The sequence below is a fragment of the Haliotis rufescens genome, unplaced genomic scaffold (genome assembly GCF_023055435.1).
Source record: "Haliotis rufescens isolate VD_foot unplaced genomic scaffold, xgHalRufe1.0.p SCAF_5, whole genome shotgun sequence".
In the NCBI taxonomy this organism is placed as follows: Eukaryota; Metazoa; Mollusca; class Gastropoda; order Lepetellida; family Haliotidae; genus Haliotis; species Haliotis rufescens.
This window is the reverse complement of record NW_025964223.1, coordinates 3,973,668-3,994,758: the sequence shown is the minus strand read 5'-3', so window position 1 is coordinate 3,994,758 and position 21,091 is coordinate 3,973,668. Positions and strand designations below refer to the sequence as shown.

The following is a 21,091-nucleotide window of genomic DNA, read 5'->3' as shown; positions in this document are numbered from 1 at the left end:
GGTTGGCTGGTTGATTGGTTTGTTCTTCAACGCCGCACTCAACAATATGCTAGCTATATGACGGCGATCTGTAAATAATCGAGTCTGGACCAGACAATCCAGTGTTTGATATCATGAGCATCGATCCACGCAATTGAGATACGATGACATACATCAACCAGGTCAGCGAGCCTGACCACCCGATCCCGATTTGCCTCTTACGACAAGCATAGTCGCCTTTTACGACAAGCATGGGTTGCTGAAGACCTATTCTACCTGGATCTTCACGGGTCTTTAGGTGTTAATGTGTTGAATATGGCTGTGTAGCATCTGGTGCGAGATGAGAAGAAAGTGCATCTCAGACATACATGAGGTGAGCGGAGTTTCAGTCACACACACACAAGAGGTGGGCGGAGCTCCAACTCAGACATACAAGAGGTGAGCGGAGTTTCAGTCTTACACATACAAGAGGTGAGCTAAGATTCTGTCTCACACATACAAGAGGTGAGCGGAGTTTCAGTCTCACACATACAAGAGGTGAGCAGAGCTCCAGCTCAGACATACAAGAGGTGGGTGGAGCTCCAGCTCAGACATACAAGAGGTGGGCGGAGTTTCAGTCTCAGACATACAAGAGGTGGGCGGAGTTTCAGTCTCACACATACAAGAGGTGAGCAGAGCTCCAGCTCAGACATACAAGAGGTGGGTGGAGCTCCAGCTCAGACATACAAGAGGTGGGTGGAGCTCCAGCTCAGACATACAAGAGGTGGGCGGAGTTTCAGTCTTACACATACAAGAGGTGAGCGGAGATTCTGTCTCACACATACAAGAGGTGAGCTGAGATTCTGTCTCACACATACAAGAGGTGGGTGGAGCTCCAGCTCAGACATACAAGAGGTGGGCGGAGCTCTAACTCAGACATACATGAGGTGGGCGGAGCTCCAACTCAGACATACATGAGGTGGGCGGAGCTCCAACTCAGACATACATGAGGTGAGCGGAGTTTCAGTCTCACACATACAAGAGGTGAGCGGAGTTTCAGTCTCACACATACAAGAGGTGAGCAGAGCTCCAGCTCAGACATACAAGAGGTGGGTGGAGCTCCAGCTCAGACATACAAGAGGTGAGCGGAGTTTCAGTCTCACACATACAAGAGGTGAGCTGAGATTCTGTCTCACACATACAAGAGGTGGGTGGAGCTCCAACTCAGACATACAAGAGGTGAGCGGAGTTTCAGTCTCACACATACAAGAGGTGAGCTGAGATTCTGTCTCACACATACAAGAGGTGGGTGGAGCTCCAACTCAGACATACATGAGGTGAGCGGAGCTCAAACTCAGACATACATGAGGTGAGCGGAGCTCCAACTCAGACATACAAGAGGTGAGCGGAGTTTCAGTCTCACACATACAAGAGGTGAGCTGAGATTCTGTCTCACACATACAAGAGGTGGGTGGAGCTCCAGCTCAGACATACAAGAGGTGGGCGGAGCTCCAACTCAGACATACAAGAGGTGGGCGGAGCTCCAGCTCAGACATACAAGAGGTGGGTGGAGCTCCAGCTCAGACATACAAGAGGTGGGCGGAGTTTCAGTCTTACACATACAAGAGGTGAGCGGAGTTTCAGTCTCACACATACAAGAGGTGAGCTGAGATTCTGTCTCACACATACAAGAGGTGAGCTGAGATTCTGTCTCACACATACAAGAGGTGAGCTGAGATTCTGTCTCACACATACAAGAGGTGGGTGGAGCTCCAACTCAGACATACATGAGGTGAGCGGAGCTCAAACTCAGACATACATGAGGTGAGCGGAGCTCCAACTCAGACATACAAGAGGTGAGCTGAGATTCTGTCTCACACATACAAGAGGTGAGCTGAGATTCTGTTTCACACATACAAGAGGTGGGCGGAGCTCCAGCTCAGACATACAAGAGGTGGGCGGAGCTCCAACTCAGACATACAAGAGGTGAGCTGAGTTTCAGTCTCACACATACAAGAGGTGAGCGGAGTTTCAGTCTCACACATACAAGAGGTGGGCGGAGTTCCAACTCAGACATACAAGAGGTGGGCGGAGTTCCAACTCAGACATACAAGAGGTGGGCGGAGCTCCAACTCAGACATACAAGAGGTGGGCGGAGCTCCAGCTCAGACATACAAGAGGTGGGCGGAGTTCCAAATCAGAGCCATACATAGATCGAATCCCACTGCTGACTCATGGCCCTTTGCGTTGTGTTTTATTTGATGGTAAATGTGTGGTTTAACCGTGACTCAGCTAGCTGGGGACACTCCTGTGAGACTCTGTAGTATGGCTCACGCATTAGGCAGGTGAATAAGGACAAAAAGGCTTGTTGCAAATACAATGAATTTTTAATATAACAAAAGTAAAATGTTTAACAGAATATAAAACAAGCGTATAGTCCACGAAGTCATCTATATCCCCCGCCCATTTTAACACATTATTGTCCCAAACCAGGTAACTGACCCAACATTTCTCTTAGCCCATGTCAAAGTAGCTGCAATGGATATTACAAAATAAACATTTCTAAAACTCCTTAATATCAAAAGGCACCAGTTCAGTATATGCTTTATATATAGACATGCAATGTTTGGCAAGGAAAAATTTCGGGAAATGATGCCAGGTAATATACATTTCTAAAATTAATAAATAGCAAAAGGCAAAAATTCAGGATGTGTCTGATAGATGTCGAAACTTTCCTCCGGAATCAAACCATACCCTTATTGTTTTCTAAGTCCAACTTGTTGCCATGGAAATGTAAAAAAAAAAGTTTCTAAAAGTGCTAAATATCAAAAGACACCGGTTCAGTATGTGCCCGGTAGACATGCAAAGTTTTGTAAGAAAGTATTGAATGGGTTTTGAGTTGTGCTCTGGAAACAAACTCTACGCTATAGAACCTAAGTCCAATTTGTTGCCATGGAAACATAAAAAATAAAAGCTCATAAAATTCCTATATAGCAAAAGGCACCAGTTCAGTATGTGCCTGGTAGACAAAGTTTTGTAAGAAAGTATTTAACGTTTTTTGAGTTACACTCCGGAAATGAACACCATCCTTATAGAACCTAAGTCCAAAAATATTTTTCTAAAATTCCTACATAGCGAAAAGCACCAGTTCAGCATGAGTCTGATAGACATGCAAAGTTTCGTAGAAAAACATTTAACGGTTTCTGAGTTATGCTCCGGAAATGATTTCGGGACGCACGCACACACACGGACACACAGACGGACGGAGAGAACCAATTTCAGTTTCAGACCTATTCTACAACTAACTATAGAGGCGTCTTGTTAAACAAGAGTCTGTGCCAAAATATCCGCGAACTTGAGAGGACTTACTTGTCGGGAATCCTGAGCTCATAAGACACTGAATGCTGCAGTACCAGGTCACAACCAATCAGGGCGTTCCTACCATATTGTGCTGGGCACATCATAGGTCGTGGTGGAACATACAACAAGAGGCAGGAGCACTCAAGTAGGAAAACACCCACCCCCCAAATGACCAATAGGAGCGATTCACGGCCAAAACGTGAGTAATAAGAGAGACTACAAGATACATACAACTTCCAGACGTACTCATATCAAATTTATAAGATGTTTCTAATCGGTTCTGAAAATGGCCACATGATGTCCCTTACCCTAGGTTATTATGCTAAATTACGTGATCTCCCAATTGTGTTAACTATTGAACCTGTGTGTAAACTATGTGTGTAACTGTAATTAAATGCGTAGCTTAGTCGTAACTCCAATTTGTTCGTACAGCCTTACGACAGTTCTAGCCCTGGTATTTTTCTGTGAAAACACCCCTTTAGTTCAGGTACTGACCTTACCCATTTTACTCTGTCTTGAGGCTCAACCCTTGAAGAACTTGCCCAGCCCCAACTTTGTGATGTTCTTCTGCATCTCAGTGATTTCATCTTTGAAGGAGGCGGAATCAGACGACAGCAGCCCGAACAGATTGTCCAGTTTAGTCAGGTCAGGGCGGTCTTCTTCCAGTTTGAACTGGAGTGGATGGAATCCAGCTTCTTGAAGTTCAGTCACCATTTTCCCCTTTGCATGCTGGGATTCGAGGAAGGACATGAAGACCAGCTTGGCAGGAAATACTTCGTCATGATATTTCTTGTACAACTCAGCAAAACTGAAATGAAATTATTGCGAAACACATCAAATTGTCATGATATTAAAACCAATAACAAGTTGAATTGTTTGAATTGCTGAATATTATCATTAGATAAGGTAAACCTTTGTCTGCAATTTTTATCCTTTGTCCAAAACAAGTCTCTACATAAAGTTGCACCCAAAATCCCATTGTGTAGAAACAGGACCAACATTTACTCCAAATCAAATTTCCTTGAAAAGAATTTACACAACAGATATGAAGTCAGTAGACCATATGTCTAAAACAGCCAATCCTCAATTTTCAACTCACAACATATCCTGAACTTTTTCATTCTCCTCTTCGTCAGTCACCATGATGAATGTCTTCACAACCTCCTTCTTCTCATAGAACGGCCACAAGCTAGCGGCAGGAGTTGTCATCCCTCCTGCCTTGGTTTCTATAGCCAGTTCCAGCACTTCATCGATGGTCTTGGGCAAGTATGGAGCTTCACGATTCTCGTGATCGAAGAAGACAAGTCTGGCTGAGCAGATCGCGGTGAGCAGACTGGCGATAATGGTGCTGGTTTGGATGGCAACCTCCATGGACCCGGATGCATCGCCCATCACAACAATTGGGGACTCGAGGGGAAGTCTAAAGAAAAGTGCAAATAAGAAATAAGTGATAACATTATACAGTGGGAGCCTAGTGGTAATGTTCTGTTCTTACTTAAATTGGACTTATTGCAGGAGTTGAGTGTCTGTCAGAAGTTAAGTAGTGGACTTATGTCAAGAGCTGAATGTTGGACTTATATCAGAAGTTGAATTTTGGGCTTACATCAGAAGTTGAGTGTTGGACTTGTATCAGGAATTGAATGTTGGACTGACATCAGAAGTTGAGTGTCTGTCAGGAGTTGAGTGTTGGACTTATATCAGAAATTCAATCTCATTAAAATCAGTCTCTAAACAAAGATCTGTTGAAATGCCATTACAGGTCACATCAGAACGACCTTTCGTGAATTTTGACCGACCAATGAAATGATTGACAAGAAATCGACATTGGACAATCAGAAGGTAGATTTCTTGAGCTTTATGACATATGTTTCAAACTGGCGACTACACTTCGAAACATATTTTGACGTATTCTCGATTAAAAATGGTAAAACTGATAAGAAGAACATTCTGGAATGGCTTATAGATGGCATAGATTGTATGGATATGATCATAAAACCTGTAACTGTCGTTCAGAATACCCCGTGTTAAATATATCATGGTTGCATGATTAGAAAACACATTCCGACGGTCACTTTTATGATCTGGTAAGCGATGCTCTGATTGGTTGAATGAAAGGTCGTTCTGATGTGACCCCTAATGTGATGTCCACACATCTTTGTTTAGCGATAGCGAGAACTAGGATCTGATTTTAATGAGATTGATCAGAAGTTGTGTGTTGGACTTATATCAGAAGGCGAGTGTTGGACTTATATCGGGGGTTTAGTGTTGGACTTATATCAGGGGTTTAGTGTTGGACTTATATCAGAAGGCGAGTGTTGGACTTATATCGGGGGTTTAGTGTTGGACTTATATCAGAAGGCGAGTGTTGGACTTATATCGGGGGTTTAGTGTTGGACTTATATCAGAAGGCGAGTGTTGGACTTATATCGGGGGTTTCAGAAGTTTAGTGTTGGACTTATATCAGAAGTTGATTGATGGGCTTACATCAGGAGTTGACTGTTGGACTTATATCAGGAGTTGAGTGTCTGTCAGGAGTTGAGTGTTGGACTTATATCAGAAGGCGAGTGTCTGACTTATATCAGGGGTTTAGTGTTGGACTTATATCAGGAGTTGAGTGTTGGACTTACATCAGAAGTTGAGTGTTGGACTTATAGCAGGGGTTTAGTGTTGGACTTATATCAGAAGTTGAGTGTCTGTCAGAAGTTAAGTGGTGGACTTATATCAGAGTGTTAAGTGTTCGACATAAATCAGAAGTTGAATGTTTTACTTGTATCAAGAGTTGAATGTTGGACTTAGATCAGGAGTTGCGTGTTGGACTTACATCAGGAGTTGAGTGTTGGACTTATAGCAGGAGTTGAGTGTTGGATTTATAGCAGGAGTTGAGTGTTGGACTTACATCAGGAGTTGAGTGTTGGGCTTACATCAGGAGTTGAGTGTTGGGCTTACATCAGGAGTTGAGTGTTGGGCTTATAGCAGGAGATGAGTGTTGGACTTACATCAGGAGTTGAGTGTTGGGCTTACATCAGGAGTTGAGTGTTGGGCTTACATCAGGAGTTGAGTGTTGGGCTTACATCAGGAGTTGAGTGTTGGGCTTACATCAGGAGTTGCGTGTTGGGCTTACATCAGGAGTTGAGTGTTGGGCTTACATCAGGAGTTGAGTGTTGGGCTTACATCAGGAGTTGCGTGTTGGACTTACATCAGGAATTGAGTGTTGGACTTAAATCAGGAGTTAAGTGTTCGACTTATAGCAGGAGATGAGTGTTGGACTTATAGCAGGAGTTGAGTGTTGGACTTATATCAGAAGTTAAGTGTTTGACTTATAGCAGGAGTTGAGTGTTGGACTTGTATCAGGAGTTGAGTGTTGGACTTATAGCAGGAGTTGAGTGTTGGACTTATAGCAGGAGATGAGTGTTGGACTTATAGCAGGAGATGAGTGTTCGACTTATAGCAGGAGATGAGTGTTGGACTTATAGCAGGAGTTGAGTGTTGGACTTATAGCAGGAGATGAGTGTTGGACTTATAGCAGGAGTTGAGTGTTGGACTTATAGCAGGAGTTGAGTGTTGGACTTGTATAAGGAGTTGAGTGTTGGACTTGTATAAGGAGTTGAGTGTTGGGCTTACATCAGGAGTTGAGTGTTGGGCTTACATCAGGAGTTGAGTGTTGGGCTTACATCAGGAGTTGAGTGTTGGGCTTACATCAGGAGTTGAGTGTTGGACTTATAGCAGGAGTTGAGTGTTGGACTTATAGCAGGAGTTGAGTGTTGGACTTATAGCAGGAGTTGAGTGTTGGACTTATAGCAGGAGTTGAGTGTTGGGCTTACATCAGGAGTTGAGTGTTGGGCTTACATCAGGAGTTGAGTGTTGGGCTTACATCAGGAGTTGAGTGTTGGACTTATAGCAGGAGTTGAGTGTTGGACTTATAGCAGGAGTTGAGTGTTGGACTTATAGCAGGAGTTGAGTGTTGGACTTATAGCAGGAGTTGAGTGTTGGACTTGTATCAGGAGTTGAGTGTTGGACTTGTATCAGGAGTTGAGTGTTGGACTTGTATCAGGAGTTGAGTGTTGGACTTATAGCAGGAGTTGAGTGTTGGACTTATAGCAGGAGTTGAATGTTGGACTTATAGCAGGAGTTGAGTGTTGGACTTATAGCAGGAGTTGAGTGTTGGACTTGTATCAGGAGTTGAGTGTTAGACTTATAGCAGGAATTGAGTGTTGGACTTATATCAGGAGTTGAGTGTTGGACTTGTATCAGGAGTTGAGTGTTGGACTTGTATCAGGAGTTGAGTGTTGGACTTATAGCAGGAGTTGAGTGTTGGACTTATAGCAGGAGTTGAATGTTGGACTTATAGCAGGAGTTGAGTGTTGGACTTATAGCAGGAGTTGAGTGTTGGACTTGTATCAGGAGTTGAGTGTTAGACTTATAGCAGGAATTGAGTGTTGGACTTATATCAGGAGTTGAGTGTTAGACTTATAGCAGGAGTTGAGTGTTGGACTTATAGCAGGAGTTGAGTGTTGGACTTATAGCAGGAGTTGAGTGTTGGACTTATAGCAGGAGTTGAGTGTTGGACTTATAGCCGGAGTTGAGTGTTGGACTTATAGCAGGAGTTGAGTGTTGGACTTATAGCCGGAGTTGAGCATATATCAGTCCTATATACATGTAATACTTACTTGATTGATGTCAGTCTTGTTTCAGCCAAGGGGATCAGCTTGGGGAGAAAAGAAACTTTTGTGTAATTTGACACCCAGGTCCGGGCCATAGTGCAGAAATATGACGTGGGGTTATTCTTGCTAAGTATCTTCAGGGTTAATAATCTTTCCAACAGTTTCCCATTGGCCAGGTTCACATTCTCGCCTGCTTCAAGTCGTTCTGTTATTATTTTGTCTACCTCCAAGCACTGAAGATCTTCATACCACCTAAAGGGAGATAAACAGTAGATAAGTACAGTATTCACATTGCTTTGGTTAAACATGGAGTCAACACAGAAAGGAGAATTTTTCATTTTACTCCAATTTTTACCAGAATTCAGAGAACCATTACATATATCTACTTAAGATCTCAAGAATGGTCAGTGTATGAGTGAAATGGTGAAAGAATGTCGTTTAAAAAGAAATAATATCATAGTTTAAGATATTTTGAAGAAAAATCTTGGTGAGTAAGAAAAAAATAAAAAATATAAAAAAGACATTTTAGGTTATTTTGTCCTTCAATATATTCTCTGAATATATAGACTGCAGTTTGAGTTAAGCTTGTCTCATCACTTAATCTATTGTAACCTAATTTATTGTAACCTGTTGTCTTGCATCTGCAGCTCAATTGTTTCGTGATGAACAAAGTTTCAATAATAAAAAATGAGAGCTTTACTGATGCATATTTCCTACTTTGCAAATTTTTAGACATATAAAACAAAATAAAATTTGGCAACAGGAACTGATTGTGCCTCACAACCTTTCATCAGTTATATCGATATTTTGACTGTCTTCTCTCGCGCGCTGCTCTAATAAAGAAACAGGTGAGGTGAAAGGGCCAGTATTTCTCTCCACTGAATCACAACTCCCCAACTCCCCCCAAAAGGGGTACGTGTATCATACACAGGAAAATCTGGTAAAAGATACAATGGAATAATGAAGATAGTTATTGAAAAACAAACATGACTGCTTTAAAGTGTTTTACCATAACACTGTATCTAGTTTCGGCTCATATGCAGCTAATCTGGCTTTCGAGCTTTTCGTCAACTTGGATTGGTGTTTCTTCACATGAGTGTACGGGACGTCATACTCCTTGATGAGGTCGTTGACGTTAGCCTCTGTGATGTCGCAACACCTGTCCACCATCGATCCCTCAGGGGGACTGTCCCCAGGACAGAAGGGCAGGAACCATGGCAACACTGCAAAATCCTGAGGTACAAAATAAGGAAATGAATTACACACAGAACCATATCTGACATGTGTGAGTGAGTGAATGTTGTTTTAATCTAAACTCAACCACTTGTCAGCAAACAAGTGGTTGACTGCATGAGCATAGGCAGATTTTCTATACGGTCACATTTTTTACATGTGTTGTTGAAAACGTTTTGGAACGCTTCAATGCAAAACTGAACACTGTGAATGATGTCACCATATGCCTAAAAAGTAAAGTGTGAATTTGCCGTGTAGCACACTTTCTTTTCATGTGGACAGATTAAATTAAAATGATAAAGATTTAAGAAAATACATCTCGGAAAAAGCTAATACTCTCACTACAGACCAGCTGACAGCATAGCCCCCCATATTTCCATGTCACTTTAGTTGACCTGGATAATTACTTGTCAGACTTACTGTTTTGGGGCTGAAGTGGCAGATGTCTGCCAGTTTCTTCCAGGGATCCTTTGGGTAGTGGAGAGCGTAGAACTCCAGGTCCTCCTTCGTGAACGTCCTCACCCACGCCTGCACATGTTTGCACACGGCCCCACTGGCAGACCCTTGCTGGAAACAGTCATCGTAAGTATTACCGTATTCGACGTAATGAGCGCCCCACTCTAATAAGCGCCCACGGCGAAATTTTCTAATATATTGGCTAGTGAACAATCCCAATTAGCCCCTGTTCCGATTGATCAATGTATACATGACTTATTTATTCGTGTATAATACGTATGTTATATGCATTCTTAATTATGGGAATTTAAATTCTGGAAAAAATATATCTGTCGTATAAAATATAAACATTTCAGGCTGTCAGCATAAACCACTAAATTTACGATCTTTCAACTCTGTTGTTTTTCACCAAAATAATATTCTAATAAGAGCCCCCTATTTCTAACTTTGAGAGCGCCCTGGGCGCTTATTATGTTGAATACGGCAGTTTCATGGTAGGACTTCATCTATTTCACTCTCATTAAATCAGATCTTAGTGCTCAGTACCACTATGATTGTGTACAAAGGGAGCACAAAGATTTGTTTTAATGAGATTGCATTTATTTCAAATATTAGCCATATTGTGATTTGCTTATCAGTAAATAACATATAGATTTGCCACGCAAACTCTTGCAATATATCTTAAGTGTTGCGGCTAAGTATAAATGGAAGGGAGGCAACTCTTACATAACTAGAAAAACAAATCTCCATGCTGTTATTTTCTTTGCTAGACTCAAGTCACATTGAATGTTTATGTATGGTTGTGTAATACATTTTATCATGTATAAATGTATTTTTAATTTTTATTTAATATTTTATTAAGATCTTAGATTCTATCCAGCTAACAATTTCACATTGTTACAACATTGTAACCTTATAGTTTACAGTGTTGAGACATTGCTAGCATTTTCTGATTGTCTTTTCAGCACATCAAGGGAGACAACCCCTGCAGTACTCACTGGTGGTTTAATAGCATGAAGGTTGTCAATGTCTGACTTCAGCTTTCCAAATTTCTTCTTGCTGATCTTTGACCCTGTGAGTTGCAACCTTTTGAGCTTTTTCTCGAGAACACGCACTCTCCGCCCTGAGTCGAGTAAAGTTAAGGCCTTCAAAACCTCAACAAATCCAAACTGCTCTCTGTTCTGAAGAAAGGCATCAGCAAGCTTGTAGTCATGCCGGGCCCATGCAGCAGTCAAAGCTCGCACACAAGCATCTGCAAATTTACAATACAGTTTACTTTATTCGTTGTTGGGACCAGACAATCAAGTGATTGACATCACAAGCATCGATCCACACAATTGGGATACAATGACATGCATCAGCCAAGTCAGGCTGACAACCAAATCCCGTTAGACACCTCTTACAGTCACCTTTACGGCAAGCAGTGATTGCTGAAAACCTATTCTACCCCAGATCTTCACGGGTCGAAACTATATATGTATACTTCTTAACTTTATTTGATAGTAAAATATCAAGCTCTGATCTTTCACAAAAATGTTTCACAAAAAAGTATGCACACAGATAGTTGCCGATTCATCAAAACTATTGACGTCAGCAATATGAACTCACTTTGAGCCACAGCCACCCCACTCTTCCGGAGGACTGCCATGGTGGCCGCGTACCTGTCCAGGTTGTCTGTCTGCCCCTTGATGTGCTGGGCGACCGAGGCGGTGCCAGTGAAGAAGTCCTTAGGCCTAGTCTCGATGTCCAACTGTTCTGGGGCACTGCCTTCCTCGTCGTTACCTGGGTTTGACGCCGATGCGGATCTTCCACGGCCTCCAGATCTTCCCCTGCCTCTTCCACGACCACGCCCACCTCTGGCACCCCTACGACCGCGGCCTCGTCGTCCTCTCGACATTATCAGATATGAAAAGTGTTGAAAACATGTAAAGGTGCCCACGTTCTTGATGTCTGCGAACCGTGGGCTAGTACCGCATTTCCGTATTTATATGTCGAGCAACTTGCTCAGCATGTCAACAACTCGCGTACCTAGCAACACTCGAAACTCCGCACAGAAATATAGGCCGCTGATATAGGTATGAGTTTAATCCCTTGCAGACATATTAATCAAATGTACGTTCACGTATGTATATATCCTTAGCAATAATAGCACAATTATAAGCTGTCATATATTCTAATGCATAGTTTACGTTTCAACGTGCTCGTTCCGATGCGTAGGAATATACACGTGCGGGTTCATTCATAGAATTTCCAAAGCTCCTCACAGCGATAACCCGTTCGCGGAGCTCTCGAGAGTGTAACGAAGGTGTCACGCGCTGGATTAAGGAACTTGAGAATTTCCTTCAGCGTGAATCTCTTCGAAGTTTCTCCTGACGTGTCAAAAAAAGACGAAGAGAACCATCTATAACATCACTGCTTCGGGAACAAATATTTCAGATAATATTTGACATTCCTGATTTTTTTCCTGTTACAAATTAAGCTACAGATAATCACGCAACACGGCTACGGTGATCTTTTATTGATTCACTAAAAAAATCATATGTAATTGTTAATAAACTGGAAATTCATGATGATTGATTCATAAAATATCCATCTCATTATGAATTGTTTTTAAAACATTGGCTACCATTGTGTAACGAACTAAGGCAGCAATGTTTCCTACAAGTAATTATTTAGTAAAATCCAAACTTTTGTGCTTGTGGATGATTGCATTTACTATAGTAATCGCGGTTAACCTCACACGTCCTATACTGACTACATGTACATCACTTTTTGTGGAAATCGGTCAAACTTATGAACAATAAATTTATTTATCTATATTTAAATGGCATTTAGATGATGTGTTGATATGAATGAAGTGTCCAGACATACATGGGGTGCGCAGAGTTTCCAGCCCAGACATACACGAGGTGAGCGGAGATTCCAGCCGAGGCATACACGAGGTGCGCGGAGTTTCCGATCAGAAATACATGAGGTGCGCGGAGATTCCAGCCCAGACATACTTGGGGTGCGCGGAGTTTCCAGCCCAGAAATACATGAGGTGCGCGGAGTTCCCAGCCCAGATATATACTGAACAACAAAAGTTCCTGTGACATTGAATAAAGATTTAATGCAAAGTCATGTTTTTTACCAAATCTGAAACAATTTCGGTTGTTTCGGTTCACAGCTTAATGTGGGAGGAAAGCGCCAAGTGATGCAGGTCTTAGACGTTTACCACTTCGGTGAAACTCATGAGCACGGGTATGATCTGAAGTTGGATAGTTTATACAGTTACACATAGACATAAATATAGTTGCTTAAGAAAATAATAGATGATGATTCAGCACAAAACAATGACTGGTGTTCGTTTGAGGCAGTTGGTTGTGCCGCACTGTAAATGTTCAACTCCATGCACGGATCGAGGGGTCGGTGGGTGCATACCTCTTTACCTGAAAGCTGTGTCTGTGCTTGGAGTCTGGACCAGATAAACCAGTGATTGATATTATAAGCACCGTCGAGCGTCGTCGGGGCAACCAACCAAGTCCCCATCTGTTCCATATAGTTGCCTCGTTTGACAATCGTACCCCTGGACTGCGGCGTTCGTCGTATTGAATGAGTGAAAAGCTAACGTGCTTTGGCATTATTTCAGCGACGAGTCGAATGTTTTAGCTCACGTGTGATGAATCAGTCAATAAATGTGAATTAAGGTCCGCGTTTAGCATGTCTCGCGTGTAGGATCGCACCCGGATATTCGGCATGACGTGTTAGACAGCAGCAGCAAGCTAGAGTGGGCGAGTTGAAATAATCGCGTCGTCGGTTGTTTGGAGGAATTGGGATGTAGACATTAGACAATCATGACGTTCATTAATGGTTTGCTGTAGTCCTAGAGTCGACCCGCATGGGTGTACAGGATGCTGACTGATAGTTTGTATGTAATCGGCCATAGCAAGAGCCGAACTGAAACCAACGTGTGCTCACTCGCTCACTCACTCACTCACGCGCTTACTCTCACACTCACTCATTCATTTAATTGTGCACACACACATCACAGTGCAAATAGTGGACCAATGCCGTGCAATATACACAACTGGAAAACTCCCTTCTCCGCCGTGAGACGCGAACGCTGATTGGTCTATTAATTTCCTACACAACAAACCTGGTTCCCGGTCTCAGTTGCGGTACGCTACATTGTTTATTACTCCCCAAAATGTTAACTCTACACCATAGTGCGGGCATCATTTCTAAAATGATATATCAAAGATAATAAAAATTCTTAAACATCTGTGAAGATATAAACACAGGTATCACAGTTAGTTAAAAGTTTTGCAGTCGTTCAGACATGTTGTGAACATAGAGATCATAAATATTTTGAGTAAACATACTTTACCAAATGAGATACTAGTTTTACGAACCAGAATATTTATAGTTAAGTTTTGTTGAACCCATTAAAATCAAAACATAATTTCCCCTATTAAAATACTACACACCTTCTGGTAAAACAAAATTTACAAGCTTTCTGTAAAAGAGCAAGCAATCTGAAGCAAGCATTTATTTTCCGCGTCGTGATTTACATGCAAAGTATATCACGCGTTGTAGCGGAATATGTTATGTTATTGCAAAGAATTATGGTATGTTGTTTGTAGAGCTGTTCGTATGCAATCCCCATCCTTTCAGAGAATTGTTCTAAAGGAAATGGGTTTTATTTACAAATACCAATACATTTTCTTGCATAAAAGCCTACAAAATAAGAAATGAAATGTGTTAATATATTTTTGGTAGCAATGTGTTCGCACAATAGTATTTTGATTAAACTTCACGTTTTTATGTACAGATATTAATCTTTAATGTGTTCCAGGATAATGAAAGTATCATTTAAAAAATTAGTTTCGTCCAGTTTCAATGCCTACATAAAGATCCCTATGTAGTTATGCCGAATTAAAATCAAATGTACACCAAGAAATGTGCTTTTAACATTCGAGAGATAATATAAATCGTTAATGAATGCTCCATGGACAAGTTCGGGACACTTTTGCTGTAACTCCAAGATACACGTCAGAAGCGAATCTGTCTATATAACTTGCGATCTTGGTGAAATCCATGATGAATAATACAATGTAATGTTTGTATGTAAGAATTATTGATTGTTTAGAAACAAATATTTACGAACAATTGTTCAATTTTAAATGTAAACAAGATATTTTTAAAATATGGCAGTCAATCAGTTCGATATTGTTAAAGCTGTGGCTATTTATAGTGAAAAGATCAGGTACATACCTTGGAATGTGTTTACGTGCGCTTCAGCCCTACCAGGATCCTATAGTTGTTGGTTTGAATACGAGATTCCTCCTGCCGTGTTCGACGTAATAAGCGCCCGGGGCGCTCTCAAAATTAGAAATAATGGACTTTTATTTTAATATGATTTGGGTGAGAAAAAAACAGAGTTGAAAGATTGTAAATTTCGTAGTTTATGATGACAGTTTAAAATGATACAAAAGAAAAGTATGTGCGTATCATACACGACAGATATATTTTTCAGTATTTAATTGCCCATAATTAAGGGTGCATATAACACACGAGTGCGTATTATACACGAATAAATAACAAACATAGCTAACTTTACTCGATACGCTTGTTTTTATTGGTTACTGGAGTGTTATTGACCAATCAGAGACAGCGGTTCATAATAGCGTCTGTCACAGCGCGTGCAGACGACATCATGGAGTTCTCGGTCACAGAATTGGAAGACCCGCTGGGGAATTTTCAATCTCATTAAAATCAGATCTTAGTTCTCACTATCGCTAACCAAGGATCTGAGGACATCCCATTACGGGTCACGTCAGAATGACCTTTCGCGAACATTGACCGACCAATGAAAAGAATGACAAGAAATCGACATTTGCCAATCAGAAGCAGAGTTAGAAATTTGCACTAGTCCTATAGTCCTTGCCAATCTGCCCAATAGTTAAGGTATCATAAGGACTAGTAGATATTTGCCATTTTTAGGGGTTTTGCTATATATTATCATTATAAGGACTAGTGGACCAAAAATGTTAGTTTCTACCTCTGCAGAAGGCAGCTATCTCGAGCTTTACGACATAAGTTTCAAACTGGCGACTACGCTCCGAAACATATTTTGACGTATTTTCGATTTAAAAATTTAAAACTGACAAAAACAACATTCTGGAATGGCTTAAAGATGGACTAGATTGTATTGATTTATCATAAAACCCGTAACTGTCGTTCAGAATACCCTGTGTTAAATATTTCGAGGTTGCATGATTAGAAAACACATTCCGACCGTCACTTTCAGGATCTGGTAAGCGACGCTCTGATTGGTTGGATGAAAGGTCATGCTGACGTAACCCGTAATGGGATGTCCTCAGATCTTTGTTTCGCGATAGCGAGAACTAAGATCTGATTTTAATGAGATTGGGGAAGTTTAATTCAAATGTCTGGAGACATTTCCGGTGTTCTATCGATGAAGCCGGTGTAAGGAAAGTTTGCCGCGAAAGGACTGTTTGTCAACTCTCTAAAACGCACATTTCCTACACAGGTAGCACAACCAACATGAACTTTCACTTACACTTACCTGAAATCACATCCATCTGCGTCGATCAGCTCCAACTCCAAGCTCTAGCAGTAGTGGGAAGAATGCAATGTATGACAATGTATTAAAGAGACCAGCATCCGGTCAAGGTTCAATTTTCGATTCATTTTCGAAACCTAGACCGAATTCAGAAGTTGTAAACTTGTAATGAAGATTATAAGTGAATTAAAGAGAAGTTTAAATGTTATTGTCTGATCAGACTGTTTACTGGTCAAGTGTTAAGTGTTAGTATTTGCTGATTGGGTTAAGCATGCAGTGTTTATATTGTTTGCTGTTTGAAAATAAGATATAAGAACATTTGACATTATTTGCGTTTATGCTATTTAGGGTGAAACATTTTAATATTTATTCTTCCTCTTAGTATTTTACTGGTGGAGCTGGTTCAGACCAGTGTTGCAAATTAACAGTAACACATAAAAGTATCTGATGCGAGTATGACAATAGCTGATTGATACATGATTTTGGTGAAGCGCAGCTTGATATTGAGTCAATAATGATGTATGGTTATTATTGTTTTACCAAGAGTTGGTCACAAGTGACATGAATAAATTGAACACTTCCATTCATTTAAATGACAACAAACAATGCAATTATTCACTTTTCAGCATTTATTTCATGAAAATACATTTCAAGTGTCTGCCACTTGTTTGAATAAACAAAATCAAACTTTGCCAAGATTGATTATTTTACAAAATAATCCACTGATAGTGATTAGAACACAATTGTGAATGTGATATGTAGTTAAATATGTTTGCTTCTAAATTTACGCATAAAAGGTTGGTACTGCTGTATCAAGATAGGTATCGTATCGTGACCTCAAAATCGAGATAAATATCGTATCGTGACACCCCAAGTGATAATAAAACGATTTATCATATAATGGGTAGGTTTCTCGGCAGGATAAAGCCAACGGATAAAAACGATATCCGCTGGGGTCATATGCGGATAGAGATGCAAATATCATAGGTCGAGTAGGGACTACTTTCAATGTTTATAAAACAAACATGGCGTCGCCATCGTTATTAGGCGATCGAGTCAGAATTAACCATCGGGAATCTGGATAAACAACAGGGATAATTGCTATCATTATCAAAAGAACAGTCTAATATACTGAAAATCAGTGTCTAACTGTGACGTAGCTAAGGCATTTTATAGGTTTGGGCAACTTTGGATATATCAATTTCGAAACAATTTTGCGAGGGCACGAGGCCTAGCCACGCGGGATCAGTAGCCATATCTGTGCTTGTAGACCTCTGCGGCTTGAAACCTTCTCCACAAATTAAAATAGTTGGATTTGGCCGAAATATACTTGACTTGCTATCTTGTTTCGTTTTCTCGCAGTGTGTTCATCTGACTACACTTCTTAACGTTATGACAGGACAGACCAACCGTCAACAACGTCTGACCGTCTCATAGACTAGGGTTAGAGTAGCTTCCCTTTGACAAAGGGCAGTTACTCTAGCGGACAGACCGATGGATTGCCGCGAATGCAATTAAAAAAAAATGATTGTTGTTTTGCGTATGTGTTGCTTCGCCACTTGATAAGATACAGATTTCAGTTGGAACTATATTGGCTACTGTCACTGTCTGACTGACACATCACTTACCCTATGACGTAATAAATATTAATGCGCGCATTCCAGGACAACTCGCAATGTTTCGGTAATGTTTGTGAGAGAGGGAAAGCGATTATGAAGCACAGAATTAAAGAATGACATTATATGATAAAGAGGTTATCACGCTTGTGTGTTTGGGGATGGTATATATCCTGCATTAGGAATAAACATTGTATTTAGCGAGCCTTGGCGATAACTCGCGTGATAACCTCTATTTATCACCTGTAAAGTGCAGCCATTACTGATAAAGGGCTCACAAGTAACATAAATAATGCCACCTTCCTTTTGTGGGGGATTTTACTCCCCACTCAGCAATATTCCAACTTTCTTGCCGACAGCCTGTTAATAATTGAGAATTTGACCAGGCAATCCAGTGATTAATATTCTGAGAAATGTTCCACATTGTCGTGGTATACAGAAATAGCCCATGCATCAGTGATATCATTGAAATAGTTCACGATATCTTCATGAATTACTGAATAGCCAATTCCACAGTGAAAGCACAGACATTGTACATGCCACAATGACATCACAGATATATAAGCCACAATGATATCCTTGACATATATGACAAAATGATATCCTTGACATATATAAGCCACAATGATATCACTGACATATATAAGCCACAATGATATCACAGGCATGTATGACAATGATATCCTTGACATATGACACAATGATATCCTTGACATATATGACAGAATGATATCACTGACATATATAAGCCACAATGATATCACTGACATATATATATAAGCCACAATGACATCACAGACATATAAGCCACAATGATATTCTTGACATATATTAAAGAATGATACCCTTGACAAATATAAGCCACAATGATATCACTGACATATAACCCACAATGATATCCTTGACATATATAAGCCACAATGACATAACTGACATATATAAGCCACAGTGATATCACAGGCATGTATGACAATGATATCCTTGACATATATGACACAATGATATCCTTGACATATATGGCAGAATGATATCACTGACATATATAAGCCACAATGATATCACTGACATATATATAAGCCACAATGATATCCTTGACATATATTACAGAATGATACCCTTGACATATATAAGCCACAATGATATCACTGACATATAACCCACAATGATATCCTTGACATATATGACACTATGATATCCTTGACATATATAAGCCACAATGATATCACTGACATATATAAGCCACAATGATATCACAGGCATATATGCCACAATGGTATCACTGATATACTAGTATATAAGCCACAATGATATCACTGACATATATAAGCCACAATGATATCACTGACATATATAAGCCACAATATCACTGACCTATATAAGCCACAATTATATCACAGACATATATAAGCCGCAATTATATCACTGACATAAGCCACAATGATATCATTGATTTGATCCAGGCTTAAATACCAACCTTGTCTTCTTTACTGACAGATTGATTTGTTTGTGTTTGCTAAACGTATAATGAAAACAAAGTAATATCATACATTTGAACATATATTTATTATGAAAGGTTGCCCTGAGATAAAAACATACATTGATCATGTACAAAAAAGGTAAAAAGTATCACAGACTCAAACCAACATATGTTTTGTGACATGTAGTAACTGTTCTAGTACAAATATACAGTAATGTCAGTACTGCTGACTCAACACAATACATCTTTGTAACATTAAATAAACAAATAATCATATATTAGATCCTGAGAACCTGATTGTGCCACCAAGAAGACAGTATAGTATTGCACATAAAATAACTCAACAGAACCAATCACAAAGCACTTGCGTCAGATTAATGAAGAAAAATGAAAATGCCTTAATTTAGCTGTTCTTATTAAAACGTATCTATGTCAAAGGTTTGTTATATCTACCATACGCATGTTAACCATATAGTATAAAGTATGTCTTGTATAAAATAGCTATTATTTCTCTATAAACAAAGTAGCTGGTAGTTACCTGCTTGTTACACCTAATTGCATGGTAATGACAACTATATGAGCGGCCATTCGGTCAAAAAATACAAAGTTGAAAAAAAAGGACAAAAGTACGCAATTTAGGTCAAATATTACGAATAAAGAACTAAATGTTACTACTAAAGGTCAAAATACAATATTAATAGTCAAATGTTACGAAAAGACGTCATAAGAAAAGAAAGAACAATGTGTACGAAAGAATGTCAGTGAGCATGAAAGGACATTTTCAATAAAGAATGTCAGTGAGCACGAAAAGACGTTGACAATAAAGAACGCCAGATGGCGCTGCAATATGTAAAACATTCCGATTATTATTTTTTGTCAATAAAAATACAGCTCATATACACAATTAAAACCTAACACATGATCAAAATAAAAAAATAACTGAACACCTTGCTTCCCTACACCATCCATAACACTCAACTTAACAACATCCTAATATCAAATGCCCTTATTATTCACAAACTTTGTCAACCAACAAAAAGAATAAAGCTATATAATCTTGCTGATGTTGATGTATTACACATAACAACGAACAAAGATTTATTCATGATATGCAACTAAATCATAGCAAAAGTTATCTCCCTTGAACACAAGATAGTGCCCAAGGGTCTCCTCAAGGAATCAAGAACATGACTTATCAATTGAAGGATGTTTGCTAATTACAGAAAATAATGGCCCAAGTTTTTCAGAAATAATCTATATGTAGTAGGGCGTGGAGTCATCCCACAGATGACATCCTTACCTTGTCAGCTTGCTGACGGGGTTAACTTCTTAGGTCATGTGGACAAGGCGTCCGACCTCGTATCAGAAAGTCCGTGGTTCGTATCCCATCACGGGACTCGGAAATTTTATGGCCGCTACATTGGCGCCCAACGTGGGGCTGAGCACGTTCATATTAAATTTGAGCAAAATAAGCCTCAGTACCCTACTATGCGGCCCAGGACGTGCCTTCTGTTGACGGGGGAGTATGTAGCAGGGCGTGGAGTCATCCCACAGATGACATCCTTACCTTGTCAGCATGCTGACGGGGTTAACCTCTTTGGTCATGTGGACAAGGTGTCCGACCTTGGATCAGAAGGTCCGTGGTCTGAATCCCATCACGGGACTCGGAAATTTTATGGCCGCTACATATACAACATGCCATGTATTTTATATAGAAACATATGGAAAAGACTGGTAATGATTGTTTTCTAGTTGTACTTTTTTA

General features: G+C 40.2%; 1 protein-coding gene across 1 annotated transcript; it reads right to left on the bottom strand.

Moving 5' to 3' along the window:
• Positions 1-3,092: 3,092 nt before the first annotated feature.
• On the bottom strand, positions 3,093-11,706 carry LOC124133554. Its single transcript, XM_046497986.2, has 7 exons — positions 11,277-11,706; positions 10,667-10,920; positions 9,633-9,779; positions 8,989-9,212; positions 7,986-8,231; positions 4,418-4,738; positions 3,093-4,126 (listed from the first exon to the last, which is right to left on the bottom strand). The coding sequence occupies exons 1-7, from the start codon at positions 11,563-11,565 to the stop codon at positions 3,841-3,843; spliced, it is 1,767 nt and encodes a 588-aa protein (XP_046353942.2). The 5' UTR covers positions 11,566-11,706; the 3' UTR covers positions 3,093-3,840.
• Between the last annotated feature and the right edge of the window lie 9,385 nt (positions 11,707-21,091).